Here is a 20,062-nt window from a genome sequence, read left to right as displayed (position 1 = left end):
TTGTGTTTTTATGTGACTGTGTGTGGTTGTGTGTGTGTGTGTGTGAGTGAGTGAGAGTGTCAGCCTGATTTATCACGCTTTGACGGCTGAACAGAAACGTGGTGCGTTCGATAAGCGTAATGGGCTGGCAGCTGTTTGTAAGGGAGGTGATGGGCTGTCTTTATTGAGCAGTGGGCCTCTCCTCCTACGCTCAGAGGCGACTGACCGCTGTTCTCACCCACTCCTCAGCTGCCATAAACACAGCTGTGAGCAGACACACACACACACACTCATGCAAACCTATATAGGTATATACATGCTTTCTCCTTGAATCACTATGAATGATTGATGGCATGAGACTAATCATGGAGTTCTGTGTGCGTGTGTGTGTGTGCATGTGTGTGTGTGTGTGTGTGAGAGTGAGTGTGTGTGTTATAGTCTCAGATTGTCAAAGCAGAAATTCCAGTTGTATGTATGCATGTGTCATTGGCAAAGAGACAAGGGCAGGCTGTGTGAAAGAAAAAGAAAAAAAAAACGAAAATGAGAGGCAGAGAGAGAAGCTGAGAGAATACAACAGAGGCATAGAAATGTAGTGGAAAAAGTCATACGGAAGGCCAATAGAAAAATTACTTCCAACATGTTTACCCTCTTCAGTAAAGCAAAAGACAAAACAAACGCAGGCAGAGCGATGCCAGGGAGAGGGAGGAGGAAGTAGCAGCATCCTCTTTGTGAGAGGTTTAGTAACTGTGTAGCTGGGAATGTATCTGCCACACTTGTTGCTCCGAGGGACGTTTACTCTCAGCTAAAATAACTATAGCATAACTACCTCATCCTTCCCAAATAGTGTTATTTTTCCCAAAGACAGAAATAGCTTATACAAGCAAAATGTTTATACAAGCAATTATTGACACAGATGGCCAGAGACCAAACTGAAAATGACAGCGGAGGTGTGATTTAAGGAGATGTCACCAGCCGGCCCATTGAGCAGGCAGCTTCCCCTGGAGCCAACCGCTGCGCACACCACAATTCAATTTCTTTCAAGCACCTGTACATTAACAATGAATCTGTAGCACCTTCTGCCAATCTATGTACAAGGAGAAAGTCCCTGGGAGAGATATGACAGAGCATGTACATTAGAAAATAAACACCTCATTCTTTCCCATAGGCATCGCTTCCCATATCCAATACAACAGAGACTGTCAATGATCTGGCAAATCACAGCATCTATGATTAGCAATCAAATTTGGGCCAAATAATCACACTGTGAGCAATGAGCAGCCCTTCTGCACTGGCAAGAATAACTCCTTCTGGAGTCACTTTGATATGGCGAGAGCCGGAGGCTGCCGGGCGTCTCGAACATGATCTCATTTTTTTGTTTTTTAGGAATTATACCAAGGTATCACATTTCACAATGATATACTGATGTTTATCTGACTAATATCTGGATAATGATAAGAAAGGTACATTTGTAACTGTGTGTGTGTGTGTGTGTGTGTGTGTGTGTGTGTGTGTACCTCTGCTTTGAGCCTCTCGATCTCTGTGTCCTGATCCTCCAGCTGGGTGCGGAGTTGATTGGCAGCCACCTTCTCAGTCTCCACTATCTGCACTAGGTGGATGTATTTCTGCATCAGCACCTCGCGCTCAATGATGATGTCAGAGTAACTGAAAATCAAAGAATGGCCGCAAATATAATATGACAGAGGGGCATGAGAGACCAAAAGTTTATCGTGAATAGCTAAATGACACTTTTACGCTGGGAGGACTAGATCATATCACATACGACTGTTATAGAAACAGTATAGACAGTATAGAAAACACCGTCCCTGTGTGCTGTGGGAGGAATTAAGGAATAAAAATTGTGAATTTGTATTAAAATAAGTGCTGCTGGGTGGATCAGGTGTATGACCAATTGAAGAGTGGATCCTAACGATTCAGAAAAGGTCTTAAGTTGTTAATTTTAATGTTCTTAATGTTCTACGTAGCATGTTTGCCATTAAGCATAACAATCTTTTTCCCCTTCTACTCTTAATAAAATAAAACAATTAAAAAAAAACTCTCTGATTATACAAATGCTACTGAAGGCTTAGCTGATGAACACTGTGATATACAATCGGTTTGACAAAATGCTTTTACTGTAAGTCGCTTTGGACAAAAGTGTCTGCTAAATGACATAATGTAACGTAATGTAATGTAATGTAATGTAATGTAAGCATGGCAACAATTAACTAAAGCTGCCAAGTTTCGTCCTGCAGTTTGATGCAACGTTCTCTTCCATATGAAGGAAGAAAGAGAGAACACACAGATTTGGGCTAATAAAACACTTCATATTGTATCCACAGCTAATGCTTCACAGTTTGAAGTAAAGGGCAGTGTACCTGGCCTGCTGGATGACATCCACCCATTCATCGCACTCGCTCTCCTCCTCTGTCCGCAGCTCCAGAGGCTTCTGTCCATCATGACCAAACACAATGAGGAAGTAGTGCTGAAGAGAGGAACAGAAAGAGAGAGAGAGAGAGAGAGAGAAACAATTAACATAACTGGACCTGAGCCTAAACACAAACACACCGGCGACACCACTCTTCGCTCGTGCCAGCAATGTCATTTTACAGCGTGAGATGTTTTTATTTCTTATAGCTAATGAGACATATGGCGCAGATATATGTAAATATTGCTTTCTATTAATGGTGAGGATGTTTGCCTTTCACGCTCTTTTCATTCCATAAAGTTTCACACAAAGAGAGAGAGAGAGAAGGGAAGGGGGAGGGTGGCTGGCTCCGTGCACAAGAGAGTTATTTGCTCACTGAAACAAAACATCAAGACTTGTCTGTGGCTCTCTTCTCCACCAGCCTATTATCATCACCATCAATTAGCCCTCTCTCTCTCTCTCTCTCTCCTCTCTTCCCCCTCTCTCTTGTTTCCTCTCTGTCTCTCCTATTATTCTGATGAATTTCCCTGAGTATCTGCCTTTAACCTACTTCCCTACACTCACAGCCGACACACACACACACACAAAGAGCGCGCATGCCATCACACGCAAACGTGGACACGCACACGCATATGCAAGCACGTACAGACACACTCACACACACTCACACACACTCACACACACCAGGCATTATGTGAAGCGATAGAGGCTTTTATTCAAATGGTCATGTCCCGGAGCACTGGGTTACCAGAAGAGCTGCTATTCTTAGTCAGGGAAAACAGAGAAGACTACGCTCTGCATGGACTTTCTCTCCTCCTCCACCTCCTCCTCTCCCTCTCTCTTCATCCACCCACCTCTTTCCTCCTCCCTCTCTCTTTGCACTTCACCTATCCTCCCACTCCGCCTCTTCTGCCCCGCTCAACCACCGTCCTCACTTCTCTTGTTTGTCGAATCCACTCCTCCTCCATCTCCTCATCCCTTCGTACTCTCCTGTCTCTCTCTCTCTCTCTCTCTCTCTCTCTCTCTCTCTCTATCCCAGAGTAGCAGTAAGGATTCAGTGAACCAAACAGAGCCCAGAGGAGAGACGTTTACCCTGCAGGAAGATGGCTGGGCTTCATGGGCTGGGGACAGACCAGACCATTACCAAGGTTATTGGGACAACCCCCCCCACCACACACACACACACACACACACACACACTCCGTCCCACCCCTCCTTCCCCTCCATCTCCATCCTCACATCGCAGCTTTTTATGTATCTGTCATTTCGATTCACTGGCTGGCTGCATTTTATTACATCAACAATAATCTGTGCTCTAACGCTCTTTGACAGGGAGAAAGAGAGAGAGACAGAGACAGAGAAAGAGAGAGAGAGAGAGAGAGGGAAAGAGAGAGATGTTACATAACATTTCTTAACAGAGTACATATTTCTAAATCGTGTCACCACCTAACAAGATAACATTTCCATGGCAACGCAATATCTGGCGCTCCTGCCATGTTTTGCTCTCCTATTTTCTGCCTTTTATTCCTGCCTCGATTCATTTAAGCCTTTTATTTATCCATCCTGCTATTTCAGACACGAGAAGGAAGGATGCATTAAGCACAAAATAGAGAACAATTTTGCTAATAGATTTTGTAGATTTAGATAGATAATCTACTACTGCATATTTAATACTGCACATTGGCAAGGTTTATGGAGTTTTACTACGTACGTCAACAGGCCAGTATGACACACATTTGCACATCATGTATATTGCTATAAATTTACACAGCTGCTTTCTTCTCATTGTTATATACTACAGACATATTGATATATTGATATATTTGTGTAATGGTTCCACCCCATTTCATACTGCATACATATTGATATTACTTTAAGAATGTTACATTGATATATATGTAGAGTTATATAAAGAATATATTTAAATTTTTAGTTATGTTTCATATTGTAAATGTTCTGCCCTCATTTCCTCTTTGCCTCAAGTGCTGCTATTTTGCCCATACTAATAATGCTGAAGTCCCTACTTTCCCCCCATACTTCGCATTCACACCTTCTACTTAACGAGTTGCAAATGTTTATATAACCCTAATTTGCTATATTCGTTTATATTCTATTTATTATGTATATATTCTATGTTTCCCTGCTGTATACTATTACTATTTGCTGCTGCAGTGACCCAATTTCCCCGAGGCAATCATTAAAATTTAATATTATCTCATCTTATGTGGTAGATTTTGCTTTGCGTTGGGCTTCATGGCATTAAATAGCATCTCTTGCACTGCAACATTGTAGGCTACCATGTCCTCAGCAGTCCTCCATGAATGTAATTTTGGCAGTCATCTGTGGTGGAGGACATGGTTGCTCAGTGTCTAGTTTTAGAGGATCCTGTGGAGAGTGTGAATGTAGTGAGAGCTCTACACATCTCCAGAGTGCTGCTCCAACTCTCTCTTTCTATAAGCTGTAAACAAGCAGCTCCCCTACTCCACACTACCATTCAGGACGACCGTCTCGCTCTCCCTTCAAATCAGCTCAAATGTGCCCTCCATCCCTCAGGGCCTTCACTGTACTGTAAGAAATTTCATTTAGAAAATAAAGACAGAGAGAAAAAGAAAGAGAAACACACACACACACAAAGAATCTTTTCACTCTTTCCCATTCTTTCACTCTCTGACTGTGCCCCTAACGACCAATATACCACTCTCCTAAAACTTCTTTTTTCCTGATCCAAGGAACAATTACATTAGAAAAATGAGATGGACAAACTGACACCGTCACACAAAGGAGCGTGTTTCACCACCACCGAGCAAGACACAGGCACAATGAAGGGCAGCACAGATTTATGTTTGAGAAGTAATTTCAGGTCAGTCATTAAAAATCCCCAGCTGTGAGAACAGAGGTGGAAGGAGAAGGGAAGTAGAAGAAGTTGTCTGAACCAAAACAATGACTTGCTCTTGCTGTCCAACAAAGGCGAAGCATTAGGTAATGTAGACCAACCACACACACACACACGCGCACACACACACACACACACACACACACACACAAACATGCACGCTTACACCCTTAAAGGCTCATGTTGGCATGGTGATGAAACAGTTTTTTTCTTTAGCGAGGATGAAAGAGTCAGAGACCAAAACTGGAAGTGGTGGTAATAGATTCATTAGACAAATGATGGCCGAGGGATCCCAAAATATTCATCTGTTATAAATATTTAAAAACAGAGAAGACTGAATCACTGCTGAGGTCCACTGATGATTTGGGACTGGAATAGCTACTAATGATGCAGGACTACCGTCTGCTTTAGTATCAGCATGCATCGGCGGCCAAATTGTCTTGTACAGCACTACAGATGGAGCTTGTTTTTTACCCGATTCTCACTCTCAGCCTTTCAGAGCCACTGGCATTTTAGTGCTTTGATCTTGTCTACTTCAATGGGTAGATGGTGACACTAACACCGAAAGTGTTAAAGGTTTGATTCCCACTGGGGCCACCCATGCTAAATAGGCCTGCACTCATGGAACTGCAAGGCTGTTTGGATAAAAAGCACCCACCAAACGGCAGATGTTATGAACTCTGTAATGTGTTTTTGCCGTAAACCATCATCCAAAATGGACAAATCTGGTTGTAGGATCCAGAGTAGAAACCGGCTTTCATCTTGTAACATATTCTTCAGGTCCATATGTACTGATACTCTGTAGGAAGAAAAAAAATCATTAACCTGCAGCTTTCACACAACGGCTCCACTGGAAGCTGCTCTATAATATGTGCCTCCACCTTCGCACTGCCTCACAACGGTGATTCTTGGCTCAGTGATTCTGATTCCTGCAGGGTGACAATTACCATTACAGAGAAATACAACAAAGAGCACACCAGGTGTGTGTTTGTGTGTTTGTGCATGTGTGTGTGTGTGTGTGTGTGTGTGTGTGGCCATGGAAAAAACTGATATAATCCACAAACAGGTGTGAGAAAAATGATCAGCCAACCAGTGAGAGACCGGAAATCATAATAAATAGTATCTAATATATTAATGCATGCACACGCGCATGTATATGTGTGTGAATATGCATACCATGTTTTTTTCTGTCTACGTGAAAAGAATGGGAGAAAACATAACCAAACAAAACATATACAACAATTGTGTGATTATCAACACAGAGCCCATCTCATACCACCTGTTGTTAGTAATCCGCATGGGGCAACACTCCACAGGAGATTACTATGTTCATAACTATATCAAATATCAATTACTTAGGCTTAGAAAGACCAATCACAGGCTATGTAAGAGGAAACGGTATCACTTTGGAAACGAAAAAAGGTGGCAAATGATACCCAACCAGAACAAGCCACACTAAATATTCTAACATTGTTGCTGTTTAACAAAACAGCTGAGATATTTTGCAGACAAATCCTAAAAGTCGGCTTTCCCTACACACTGAAATTTCATTGATAACAGCTGCACAACACGTTCCATAATATCTGAGAAATTCCATGTTTATGAACACTGCACGAGCCGTTAAAAATATTATTGCCCATTATCAGGGTCAAAACAGAGTTATTGAAATAATAAAAGTCAGCCCATGAGAAGAAGTGTTATAGAGATAAATAGAAGAGGGGTGTGGGTTCACTTTTTCCACCCACTAGTCTTCTGAATCAGGCTTACAATCTGCCTCTCTCCTCTTTATATTCCACTCGTTCTTCTGCTTCTATCGCGTTCCCTCAGGGGCCATAATGTGCTTTTTTGTGCTGAACGCAGCTTCATAAAATGCTCCAAGGATGACAAGAACAAAGAAACAAACCACGGCTGTCGTGTGAAAACCTTGTTTATCCAAAGATGTAACATATTACCTTATTTGCAGATTGCTGTAATGCCCCTGCATTTTTATATAATTACACTAAAGCTTTTGAATGGATTTTAAGCGGCCATGTGTCATGAAACATACTTACCATATGCAGAACCAGATGAGCAAAAGTCTTTCGATGAGGCTTCATACAGCAGTGATCAAATACACGATTCTCACTTGAATTGAACGTTTACATGGCCCTCTGCATGCTAAGTATGTTTTGTAACCCTATAAGACCCATTCAAAACACATTCTGCAATTTCAGAAATGCAGACAGCAATTTCATTTGGGAAAATAAGAACACATTTTTTTAAGTTCCTGAAAATTTGTCATATAAAGCGCTCATCCGACAGCAGCAGTGCTTTATGTAACCATCGAATTCAGCTAATGATGTACCAGCTAATGTTGCAATCACTAAATCAACATCCCACATCCTGCTGTCTTTTCATTGCTCTCCATGCGGTTCACTTCCTCCAAAGAACACACTCTCACAACAACGTATGGGGCCACCACACACATACTGTATACATAATCATATGCATACACACAAATACACATTTGTATACATGCAAACACACTAAAACACAGTTAAAGGTTGTTCCTGCCATAGAACACTCTGATCAGGGATTACCTGTCTGTTTATCTGGAGATTAATCAAATTGTTCCCCTCCTCCACTGTTTACTTACAGCGCTGCGCTCCTACTCTACATCAAACTCTCTCCCCCTTTTTTTCCCCTCTCTCTCTCTCACACACACAAACACACAAGGGCTGTGAAATTTAACATACAGCTGTCGTCAAGCCTTATTTTTCCTATTTTACATGCTTTCGGCATTGCAGTTGCACTGCTGCTCCATCGCCAAAAGAGGAACTGTTGTGAAAATCCTGCAGTCTTAACGCGATATAGACACAGAACAGGGGAACTTCTTCAACGACTCCTACAGCGCTGTAGCACTGGTGTCTAAACATAAATCTGCTTTACTATATTTCTTGAGATTTGCCAATGTGCTGAACCCCATCCTGTGTAACTGATGGTCACCAGCTCTGCACAGATAATAAAAAAACACACATGAAACTACTTGACAATCAACCTGTTTCCTATTAAAGTTTATTTTGTACATTCTCCTCCTGAAGTGTGTGTGTGTGTGTGTTGATGTGCCTCCTATTCTCTGTGCTACTACTCCATATCAGCACCTGTAGCTGGTGACAGGAGGAGCATCTATAATGGATGAGAGCAGCTCCAACAATAACAACAATAACACCGCTGAACAGTAAAGAAGCTGGATGCCCCCAGAGCTTCCGTCACCGAGGGCCTCCCTGCAAACACAGCTCAGCGCGGCGACAGGGGGAGGAGGTGTGTTGAATTATGAATCTTATGTCTACTCAGGTGTGTGTGTTATGTATTATTCTCACCCCTGCTCTACCTAACCCGAGGCAACATGATGATTGACAAGCCTTATACCCTGCAAAATGCAGACGAATCAATACGATGCAACACATTCATACTATGTCGTCATTTCTCGGACATACATCCAGGACAAATCATTTCAGTATTATTCCATTCTGACTTAATGGTGTCCAGGATGTCGACCCTGGTGATAATCCATTGCGTCCGAGCTTTTCTTTCACACGCTGAAAGCACACCGGGAGAGTTTACATGAAAGTGAAATTCATCCTCACTGTCATTCACACCTCGATTACTGCAGTATTTCCAACACCAGAGACAGACTCTGTAAACGCAGATGCCAGCTTTCAGTTCTTATCTGACACTAATGAGGTCCATAATGTCTCTAACACTTGGCAGACAACTAAGGGGGAAAATGAAAAGCAGCCTAGGGAGGGAGCGGATCAGAGTCGGGGAATATGAGAAGAATTGGTTTCTTGATGCAGACGATTAGTGTGAGCAACAGCGAAAAGGCAACGCTCTGAGAGGAGCGTTTAGAGCTACAGGAGCTTCCTAATGACAACTAATTACACACACATACACACACACACACACACACACACCAGGAAGTCAATTCTGACACTCCAACTCTAAAGTGTCACCCCTCCTTTCCTTGCAGTGACTCTAATGAGGAAACAGACTGTTAATAAGTACCCCTTTGTGCCTATAATTGATCAAAAACACACTTCACAAATCAGACATGACTGAACCTTTGATATATCCCTTCCACTCTCAGAGTCTTCTTATGTTATTGTATCGGGTGTCCTGGTGGGTAGAGACTGCCCCGTAACCGGAAGGTCACAGATTCGATCCCAGATTCAACCTCTGTAACATCCAGTCTGTCCGTCCCTGTTGAAGCATCCTTAAACCAAGACACTGAAGCCCTACATGCTGCAGGGAAGAGTCTCGGTCAAATGTGCATCCATGTCTCAGAGGGATATGAAGCGTCGCTTATTTACTAATTCATAATTAAACTGTAACCAAAGTGTTTAAACACAAAATCTGGTAATGAAGATGTACAGTCCTATCTGCTGTGCATCTTATCTATAGCTCATGGACCCTGAAGAATTGTGCTGCTCACCGGGATCAATACCGCTGGAGATGCTTGAAGAGGGGGAAGGGATAGTTTGACAATCATGCACAGATGAATCTGCGGGCCTTTTAGCGGACACACACACACACACACTCACAGCTGATGCAAATCCACAGTCGCTGTGGAAACCATTCAGACCAGTGTGAATGCTCTCCAAATTATTTGAAGGGTTTGTGTCTATCTCTGTTTGAGTACAAGAGAGCGGAGAGAGAGGGAGAGAGATAGAGAGAGAGAGAGAGAGAGAGAGAGAGAGAGAGAGAGAGAGAGAGAGAGAGAGAGAGAGAGAGAGAGAGAGAGAGAGAGAGAGGCTCTGTGTTATCTGTGTGGGTGCATTGTGGCTCACTGTGGGGGTGTGATACTGCAGGTTGCTGGCAGACTCACTCTACTGCACAGGGAAACAGTGAGGAGCAAGAGAGGCTGATGGAAAGTGGGCCTTCTCTCGCTCACTTCTTTCTCCTGTGCGCTCACTTTATCCTACCAAACCTTTGCAAGAGAAATCAGTCCCAGGAGCTGATTGCGCTCTGAAATTCTCCTTGATTGATACTTGATCCACGCGCACACACACACACACACACACACACACACGCCTCACAAGTAAGCCCAACTGTCATCATTACATTGTGGTTTATTCCTCCTGTGCGCACGGCCATCTATTTACACAATTACATGTTAACACACAAGGTTTCAGCTGAGAGCAGATTAAAAATAACCCTAATTAAACATCACAGCTGTAGTGTGAGAGAGAGACAGAAGGAGAGAGAGACAGGGAGAGAGAGAGAGAGAGAGAGAGTGTGAGTGAGTATAAGAGAGAGGATAAATAAGACATTGTAGTTGCTATAGCCAAGCTCAGTAACATCCATGGAGAGAGAGAGGGAGAGGGAGAGAGGGTTACATTACATTAGTGGTTGGAACAATGTTTAAGATAGATTTGTCGTTCATTCATCCATCCATCATCATCATTAATGAGAAATCTGTTATTGTATAACAGTGGTAAAGTCATGCTCTTAATTCCAATGAATAGTAAAAAGTAATTAGTCTCAACTATAGCCACATCATGGCATGCATATCTTTTCTGCTTTATGAAGTGCTAGTTGGAAACCACAAAGTAGACCATGTCCATGGTTTCCTACAGCCTCGTCTCCATTTGCGTTGATGTGGGGAGGACTGTCTTGACACATATACATCTTAAAGGATGGATATATATAAGTAGGTGGGAATCTACTAATAATAGTGATGTGGATTCTCCTGGATGATAGGCGACAGCGTTCTAGTTCTCTTCAACTCTTCGTCCCTCCATATAATTAATTGTGCATCCATTTCTCACTGTCTGCTCCCTCCTTTCTCCCACACTATAAAAATGCCATCCTGTATAGGGTCATTAGGAAGTGGTGAGTTGAAGAAGGGACACACATACACACAGGGACGTAGTGCACCCAAGGGGGGGCACAAATTCACACAAACATGTCCACAACGCAAATCAATAGCGAACGCACTGGCGCTATAGTTGCATTTTCCTATACAGCTGACTCTGCCGGAGCCAACGTGTTCGTGGAAGGAACAAAAAATGTGGAAGGGGAAGGACGGTCTATGATCTATTACACATAGGATCATCATAACTAAATATTACAAATAAAAAGCAAAACAAAAAAATCCTTGTTTATTTTATATCCAAGAGATGTTAGCTATCAAGTATCCGAAGGGACACGTGCCCCCTAAATCTGAATGGGCATGATGCTTGTGCACACACACACACACACACACACAGACAGACAGGAGTGCACACGATGAGGCCAGATGGTGTAATCGGTTTTCTCTGTGATTACGTTTATGAAGTAGGAGTAAGGCTCTTGACTCTCACACTAAAGTTGATACTAAGCAATTTCTTTGGTCAATGTAAATGTGCAACACACAAATGTTTCCTAGCAACAAGATCTACCCAGATAATTAAAGCAACAATGCTGAGCCAACTTCCTAAGGCACAGTTGCCAAACAGAATCGCCCAAAATGTTGCCCTGTGTGTCACTGTTTTTAGTCACGAGTCCTTGAATACATCAGCCTGTTGCTGCATTTCTGTATATTTGCCTCCAACACTCAGGCTCACAATCAATATTTGAAGCATTATCAATGAGGTAGATCTGGAAAGGAATTTAGCTTTCATTAATTTACGTAAGGTCTATAAGACAGTTCATTATAATTGTATTGCTGTATATTGATGAAAATGTGATGCACTATTGTGCTCACATTCAACAGGTTACTTGCACGTGTGTGCATGCACACACATGCACACACATGCGCACACACACACACACATACAGGTGCATTAATCAGCTACAAATTTGACTGCAGACAGCCTGCAAATGTCTTGACCTGAGAGAGAAACACAATTACAAATTGCTTGGAGGGGAGAGGGTAAGAGAGGAATAAACTGAAATGATCCGAGTGAAAAGACTATTGAAAAGTGAGAACATGACATTATTTGATTTGGAACAAGACATGCTGTGTGAAAGCTCTCCCATCAGCTTCTTCCATGTCTCCATCCCCATCCTTAGGGGAGGGTTACCTACTTTGGAGAGGATGCACTTGCAGCTCTTGTCACTGTGGTGCTCATTGAAACTGTAGAAATCAGCGTGGCTCGGCTGCTACAGCAGATACTGGAGGCTGATATTGCGTATGGTCTCTTACTTGCTCATTTTCAGGGACGTCAATTGGGTTTGGGAAGAGCCTAAGTGAGTCCAAATTGTAGTTTTTTATCTTTATAATGGAGTTAAGATCGAGCAGAAATTGCCAGAAATCTCTTTGGAAGCCATATCCCAAAAGAATCACATCAGAGGAGCATTCAGGACTTAAGTTCCCTCTGCTATGTGCATCTGTGCAAAGCAGTTTGGCAAGCTAAGTAAAATAATTGTCACGTTCACCAAATAACCAGCATCGCTCCGATTTGTCCCCAGACATTAAGTCAGTATAAGCAGGTTTGGGGAAGTTATGGTGGTAAGTGACATTAGCTGCGGGGACTGGGTGTGCCGCGGGGTTCAGTGGACTGACGCCCCCCGCTCTCTTCAAATCTCTCACCTGTTTCTCCAGCGCCTCCTTCCCTGTGGTGGACATCTTGGGCGCCGGCGAGCGCTCGCAGGTGCATCCTTCCAACAGGTAAATCCCGGCAGGTCGCGCGCTCTGCTCGTTCTCGAAGTAGAACAGCACATTCTGGTAGAGGGCGAAGAACTTCTCGTGCCATCGGCTGTTCTCCGCGGTCTTCTTGCTCAGGTAGCCGCGCTTGGTCCCCTCCTTCCGCGCGACCACCGACAGAAACAGTGCGTGCCCTTCGTTGTAACGGACACTCTTCTGCATTTTGTTCAACGGGTTCGAATAAAGAAGAATAAAACAACCGGAGTTGCGTTCTTTCACGGGGAGCCCATGTTCGCCAGGGGTTGCGTGTAAACTTTCCCTTCAGGAGACGCGCGGCTCAGCGGCGCCGTGGCGCACGGAAAAGTTGCCCCGCTGCTGGAAGCGCTTCTGCAGAGGAACTCATAGTATTATGTCCGAGTCCCTCAAACACTAAAATAAATGCATGTTACTCGCAAAAAAAGACGGTTCCATAAATAAATACAACTAACAAGCAGCAGAAGAAGAGAAGCGTGCCGTTCACAGAGGGGAAAACCCTCAAGTGGACAGACAGTGACCGAATCACAGACCAGATAAGCTGTAATCGGCTTTGACTCTGGTTAACTCTCTCTCACACACACACACACTCACACTCACACACACTCTCCCTCTCTGGCACTATGTCTCTCTATCTTTCTCTCTCTCTGGTGATGCTCGCTGATCTTGGTGGCTGGGTAGGGCAGCGCTGGAGTTGGCGGAATTAAAGGCGGAGCGTGAGTTGTGAGCGTGTGTGTGTGTGTGAGTGAGAGAAAGAGAGAGAGAGAGAGAGAGAGAGAGAGAGAGAGGGAGAGAGAGAGAGAAAGTGGTGCAAATGTCCTGTTGTGATTTGTTTCTGCATTATTAATGGAATTACATCAAAGTGTGCAGAGTATACTAATGAATACATGAATGAATAAAGAAAAAAAGAATGAATACAACATCCAACTACAGACCGCATCAAGTTTGTCTTTTTTTTTTATTTATCACTGATCACCCAAACATACACACTGTCAAATACAGGTACTGGTAGGTAAAATCTTGATTAGATGGTATTCAATTGATGCTAATCTAACAATTAGGTAATAATACAGAACATCTGGCAATGAGCAGACCCTGAGATGGATAAAAAACACACACACACACACATACACACACATACATATGCATACACACAGAGGGGAGCAGATATTCCAGTGAGCCGGGGTTCGTCTTCTGTGAGTTTCTGCCTCGGAGAATCACAGAAACGAACAACCTCACCACTCCATCAACACTGACTCCTCCATGACACAAGGTTCTGCTTCTGTGAACACGCTAATCCAGCGTGTTGGGGTGTATGTGTGTGTGTGTGTGTGTGTATGCGTGTGTTCAACAGCATCTGAGCCTGCTCGTTCACACATACCCTAGGTTCTCTCTACTTCATTTGCGTGTATGTGTGTGTGTTGTGATGGTAATGGGTAAGTGGTGTCAGGAGTGTGACTGCATCCAGTCCATCAGCGACGATCTGTCAGTGATGCTCCATAGATCAGATAGGAGAGTCTTATTCTTCCTAAAGAGAGAGAGAGAGAGAGAGAGAGATGGAGAGAGAGAGAGAGAGAGAGAGAGAGATGGACAGAGAGAGAGAGAGAGAGAGAGAGAGAGAGAGAGATGGAGAGAGAGCTTAACATCAACAGAGATACTCAAACACTAAAGCTCCTTGTAAAGTATCAGTCAAACTATTGTATTGGCCCACACAGTCCAATATGTATCAAGCCCAAATACATATCATAGCTTTGTGAGAGTCCAATGAGATCCCTGTTCTTAACATTCGACCTGCGGCTCAGCTCCTCTATACCACTGCTGTGCACACAGCATGGCTTCACTCCAACAAAGGACAAACATTTCATATAGGGAGGATTATACTGACAGAGAGGTATGGCTCTCTGTGTGTGTGTGTGTGTGTGTGTATGAGTGTGTGTGTGCTTGCTGACAGATATTTCATATGGTGAGGATTACTTCGGCAGTGGGTAAGCAGCACTCAACTCCCAGCAGGCTGTCTGTTATAAAGCGAGGAGACGTGGTGTACAAATTTACACAGGCAGAGAGGACTGTCTTCAGAGCGGGTATGACATGCTGATGCTTTGACAGCAAAGGACTAAAAATTAGCTGCATTTCCACCTTCTAACTCAATCTTATGCCTGGCGGTGTGGCCCATCCAACACAGAGTAGGTGGTAGGAAAGAGAGTGGTAGGAAAAGTTAATTTCCCTATTAGTGTGCACTTGGAAAATGGACCACAAGAGTGCATTCCCGTTAAAACTTGGGAAAAAACAGGCAAAATAAGAATTGGACTCTTGGGAGAAAATATACCATGAAAAAAGTCTGAAGAAGCTGTCAGCGCCTCTTGGTTTTGATTAACAATTCCTGGAAGAACATTTTTAACTAAAATTGTCTTTTTGTTAATAACCAGTTCAGGAACATTATTTTGAGATCAGAGCTTAGGAAAATTGTAATAACATTGTAATCCAGTTTCTGTTAAAGGAAAAATCCACCCTAAAACTAACTATTGTACCCTAAAAATAACTAGTGGTGATGATTCTTGAATTTCTGGGCACATTTTGTTGTTTGGTGGCGATAACTGGCAAAGCGCGGGCGACATGATGTCACATTGAGAAGTTTCCGGCACAGCGACAATGGAGTTTGATAGCAGAAAATCTTTCATCTATCTAAAACATCAACAGTAAATGTCCGGTTTTGGTGTCAGACCCTAAAATCAAAGAGCAGAAGACTAATTTCTCTACCGACAGTAGCCTCCATAGACCAGAATGCAATCGAGTGACAAAGCCTGAGCTGCTCCACTAACTTGTACCCAGGGCGATTTTCCAGGATATTGGTACATTTTCTGGTTCACAAGTGTTAGCACAAGTATGAAATCAAGTTCATTTGAGTGTTAAAGCTTAAATAAACATTCTGCAATTTGCCGTCAGTGGAGCTGCTCCAAGTTTTATTGCTTCATGATACGGATTAGATTCTTAGTTCCCTGCTTTCAGGCTCTGTGTGTGTTCGCCAAAACTTATGGAACTCTCCAAGATCACAGGAATATATGTGAGATTTATGTGAGGGTGTCTTTTGGCCTTAAGAGATGGTCTGGGTGGATGTTCTCAGGGTGTGTGTGTATGTGTGTGTGTGTGTGTGTGTACTGTACCTCCTGGCATTGACCATGCTCTCCAGCTCTCGGGCCTTGCGTGCAGCTGTGTGTAGTATAGGATCTGGGATATCAGCCAATCGCGCGACATTCAGGCCATAGCTCCGCCCTGCAGCTCCTTCAGTTAACTGGTAGAGGAAGGTGATGAACTCTGGCTGAACCTCACCGTCTGTCAGCACACACACACACATACATACATACGTTATAATCTCAATAAAGAGCCCAATTATCATGATTTACAAATTACTGAAATAAGATGAATCTAAACTTATTTGAAATATAATAATGAAACCAATATTTTTCTTCTTCCACCAAAAACCATTGAAGGCACTTTTATGTGCACACACACGCATACCTTCAGTGTCAGTGGCGATGTCAGGTTCATTGAGTAGGAAGGCCATGTGGTAGTTGGTCACGTGTTCTGGATACGCCCGCTCCAGCTCACACAGAGGAGGGTAATGGGTCACAAACAAGGTGAGGGACTTCACCTTGGGAGAGGGAGAGAGTTTGGAGTTTTAACATCCCAGTATTGCACTTAAAATCTGGTCCGTTCTTCAGTTCTTCTGCCTTTTACATGGAACCCCATTTACAGCAGGTATTAAAATCCGTATCTGGATAAGGAAAAATGCATGATCAAGGTGTAAACGCACACGGCTCGCATTATATGATCAGATCTCTTCCAGAGTCAATATAAAAATATCCAACCAAGGTGTAGGAGCGCCATCACCGCAGGCAGACATATCATGATTGTGCCCTCTGCTCTCCACCGGCCTGCCAGGATAACTTGTTGTTTCTGTTGTCTCCTGCTAGAAAAGTCGCAGAAGATGACTCTCTAGTAAGAGAAGTAGGAAAAGTAAGCACAGGCTGTAGCTGTACAGCAGCAACACTTCTCGTGACCCTACACCTGCCATGTTCGGTTTTACTGACAATAGACAGACTTGCCACCTTCCCACCTACTCACCAGCTTTGCATAGTGCATGCGAACAATGAGATCCGATGACAATGTGGACAGAATGCAGACAGGAACGCATATAAACACCAGCTGTAAATATAAGGGATTGATGTTGGATTGTTCATTATCCAGATAGCATATCCAGATGTAGATCACATTAGGAAATCAATGAGCCAAAGTCCAATCAAACACGATAACAAAATAGAAACAATCAAATAAAGTGAAGCCAAAAGCAGACTTTCAAATTAAGCTAGAAAGCCGGCTCCTCTCCAGTGCATACTCAGCTTAATAGCCCTGCTAATACGCCATTCCCTGACAAAACATAAAAATGTCTGGTAAACCCTTACCTTTTCAAACATTAGGTGTCTCATCATATTTTAGTAGGCTAAGTCTACCTTTACCCTTGCTCTAACTATATGTTTATCCACATTCTGATCCTACTAAATGTTTTATACTCAAATACTGTATGTGGCCATTTGTCCCGTGATCCTGGTGAATATTTATCAAATGACTGTTTTTTTCCTTTTTTCTTCTTGTACACGAGAGAGAGAGGGAGAGAGGACAGCAGAGAAAGAGAAAAAGGAGAGATGAGAGAACAAAAGTGTAACACTGGGAACTAAATGGTGAGTATTATGCAACACAGTCCATGTTACCACAACTGAACACCAGTCTCAACTGAGGAAGAGTAGACCATCTACTGCCCCCCAATGAGTTTATTTACTTCTTGGGTTTTCTTCTCTCTCTTAGGGGTTTCTGCAGTCACTCATTCCATTTTTCTGCCTTTCATTTTAAAACGCCGCGCTTTGCTTTTCAGTCTCTGGGGAGAGATTCAATGAAGTGAATCCACTTCATTTCATCCCTCTATTCTTTTATCTCCTTAAGGCCTGGGAGCCACCCAAAGGCTCCGTGATTGAACTCTGGCATTAAGGGTTACGACATGAAAATCACAAATCACGGCTGCTGTGTGCACTCACTCACTCAGTCTGTTCTCTCAGTCTCTGTCAAACACACGCACAAAACACTTTCACTCTCAGCACTGTGCTCTCAGAAAAGCTGCTAAAAGCTATTCCCTAAAACAAACACATTTCCTTTCCTCTCACTTTAACAATTCAATCACATGTAAATGGAGTGGGGAGCATGCATCCACTACGGCTGCATTAACACACCATTCACTTCCCATACACTGTGACCGTTGCTACTCAGTTCATAGGACCAGTGAAATATTTTCTTCTATTCGAAACACTATGAAAATATTTTCTCGCACATATTGTAAAATTCTCCTGACAATGAACATCATAAAACAGAAGTATCTAGAACAAACACACTGTAACAGCACATCTGCTAACGGTGGATTAAATATCCCAATAATGCTAGTATAAATAATCAATGAGGGTGATGATGGTAGTAATGATAACAAATGGTGTATGAGCTCTCATGGTGGATCAGGCCCGGGGCTCTGGTCTTACATCATCGCAGCAGACAGGCCGCTGCGGGACGGGGCCAGCTTCAGGAGCAGCACACTAACCGCTCTGTCTAGGAAAGGTCACATGTCACTAGAATTACCCCCCTCTGAGGGAGACGTGTGGGGTGACTCTCACATGCTCCAAACACACAGACCTGTGCCCACAGACACACATTCATGATACGCTCTTTTACACACACACACACACACACACACACACACACACTAGGCTATTTCAATCACTCCTGTCCACCTACAGCGAAAGGTAGAAACAAAGGCAGTGTGGCGGAGGGAGGCTAACAGCCTGGCTAATAGTCTGATTAGGTGCTAATGGCTGCTTGATGACAACCCACCCCTCCATCCCACCCACCCGCCACCACCCCCACCCCCACCGACAGCTCTGGCCACTCTGAACGACTGCAAATGGACAGCATTTCTACTGACTGACTCACCTGACTGTAATCCTATCTCAAATATCCTCCAGGTTTAATGGTGCGTACGAATTTCAATTACCACAATCCTCCAGGATGACTACTAACAGCATTTATATGTTTGCTCCTATGTATTTGCGTATATTTATGTATTCATGTATGTATTTATGTATGTATGTATATTTTATATTTATTTATTTATATGTATATTTTATTATTTTAGTTTTGTTTTATTTTTCTCTTGTAAAGCATTTTGTAACTACGGTTTTGAAAGGTGCTATATAACTACAGATTTACTTACTAGTGTAGTTATATGGAGGAATACAATGGTAAGATGTAAAGGACTGGAGGAGGGGGAAAGATGGAGAGAAAGAACTCCTTGGCCTTTCTGACCATGAGATGTGGTAATCTGGGTGTTGGAGAAGAGGAACGTCTAAAAATACACTCACACACACACAGACGTACACTAAAATCTGCAGTGTGTTTACAAACGGACAGAGGAATGCTTGGAGAGGTCAAACACTGAGCAGGCCAGCTCCAGATGGGACAGGCTGTGTGTAAGGCTCACTGGACGTGGCGGCCGAAATAAAACAGCATCTTTGGCATAGTGCCAATGAGTCACATGCCAGAGGAAACACTTTCTCTGGATTATGTCACCTGATCCACCTGATCTCCCCCTACAGTAACTCTCTAATGGGTCTTGAGCTTGAGGTTAGTGTCTGGTTTACACCTGTAGAGCCTAGCCTCTCTTGTCAGCTCTTCTATAATGAAACGCTATCAAAGAGCCTGTAGGATGTGAGTGTGTGTGTGTGAAAGTGTGCTTCTAGTCAGTAATCTAATCCTGAGGAAAGGCCAGAGGTGTCAAAGTCAGTGCTGCTGTCTCTCTCTCGTTACTCCTCTCTCTCCAATTAGACACAAATCCAATTCTCACTCAACAGCCCAGCCTCTTTCCTCATGTCCTCACCTCACAACTAACAAGATTCTCACTGAGGAGGTTGTGTTGTCTTTTTGTGTGTGTATGTGTGAGTGTGTGTGTGCGCTCGTGTGTGCATGTGAGAGAGCGAGAGAGAGCGAGAGAGATTGTGTGTAAATGTGAATGAAGCGAGTGTGCGTCACATTG

General features: G+C 43.2%; 2 protein-coding genes across 2 annotated transcripts in view; both read right to left on the bottom strand.

The window, feature by feature from the left end:
* rasgrf2b (Ras protein-specific guanine nucleotide-releasing factor 2b) overlaps positions 1-13,381 on the bottom strand; it is a 38,030-nt gene extending 24,649 nt beyond the window's left edge. The window contains exons 1-3 of the mRNA XM_071919143.2: positions 12,850-13,381; positions 2,355-2,461; positions 1,494-1,641 (exon numbers count right to left, since the gene is read on the bottom strand). Of these exons, the coding sequence (XP_071775244.1) occupies positions 1,494-1,641; positions 2,355-2,461; positions 12,850-13,125 (531 nt within the window). The 5' untranslated portion in view covers positions 13,126-13,381. The remainder of the gene's footprint in view (positions 1-1,493; positions 1,642-2,354; positions 2,462-12,849) is intronic.
* Positions 13,382-13,911: 530 nt separating this feature from the next.
* msh3 (mutS homolog 3 (E. coli)) overlaps positions 13,912-20,062 on the bottom strand; it is a 43,244-nt gene continuing 37,093 nt past the window's right edge. Inside the window, exons 23-25 of the mRNA XM_078285177.1 lie at positions 16,453-16,585; positions 16,098-16,266; positions 13,912-14,464 (exon numbers count right to left, since the gene is read on the bottom strand). Coding sequence (XP_078141303.1) covers positions 14,383-14,464; positions 16,098-16,266; positions 16,453-16,585 — 384 coding nt within the window. The 3' untranslated portion in view covers positions 13,912-14,382. The remainder of the gene's footprint in view (positions 14,465-16,097; positions 16,267-16,452; positions 16,586-20,062) is intronic.

This window comes from Centroberyx gerrardi, chromosome 8 (genome assembly GCF_048128805.1).
Source record: "Centroberyx gerrardi isolate f3 chromosome 8, fCenGer3.hap1.cur.20231027, whole genome shotgun sequence".
Taxonomy (NCBI): Eukaryota; Metazoa; Chordata; class Actinopteri; order Beryciformes; family Berycidae; genus Centroberyx; species Centroberyx gerrardi.
The sequence above is the reverse complement of the archived record's forward strand: the minus strand, read 5'-3'. Positions and strand labels throughout refer to the sequence as shown.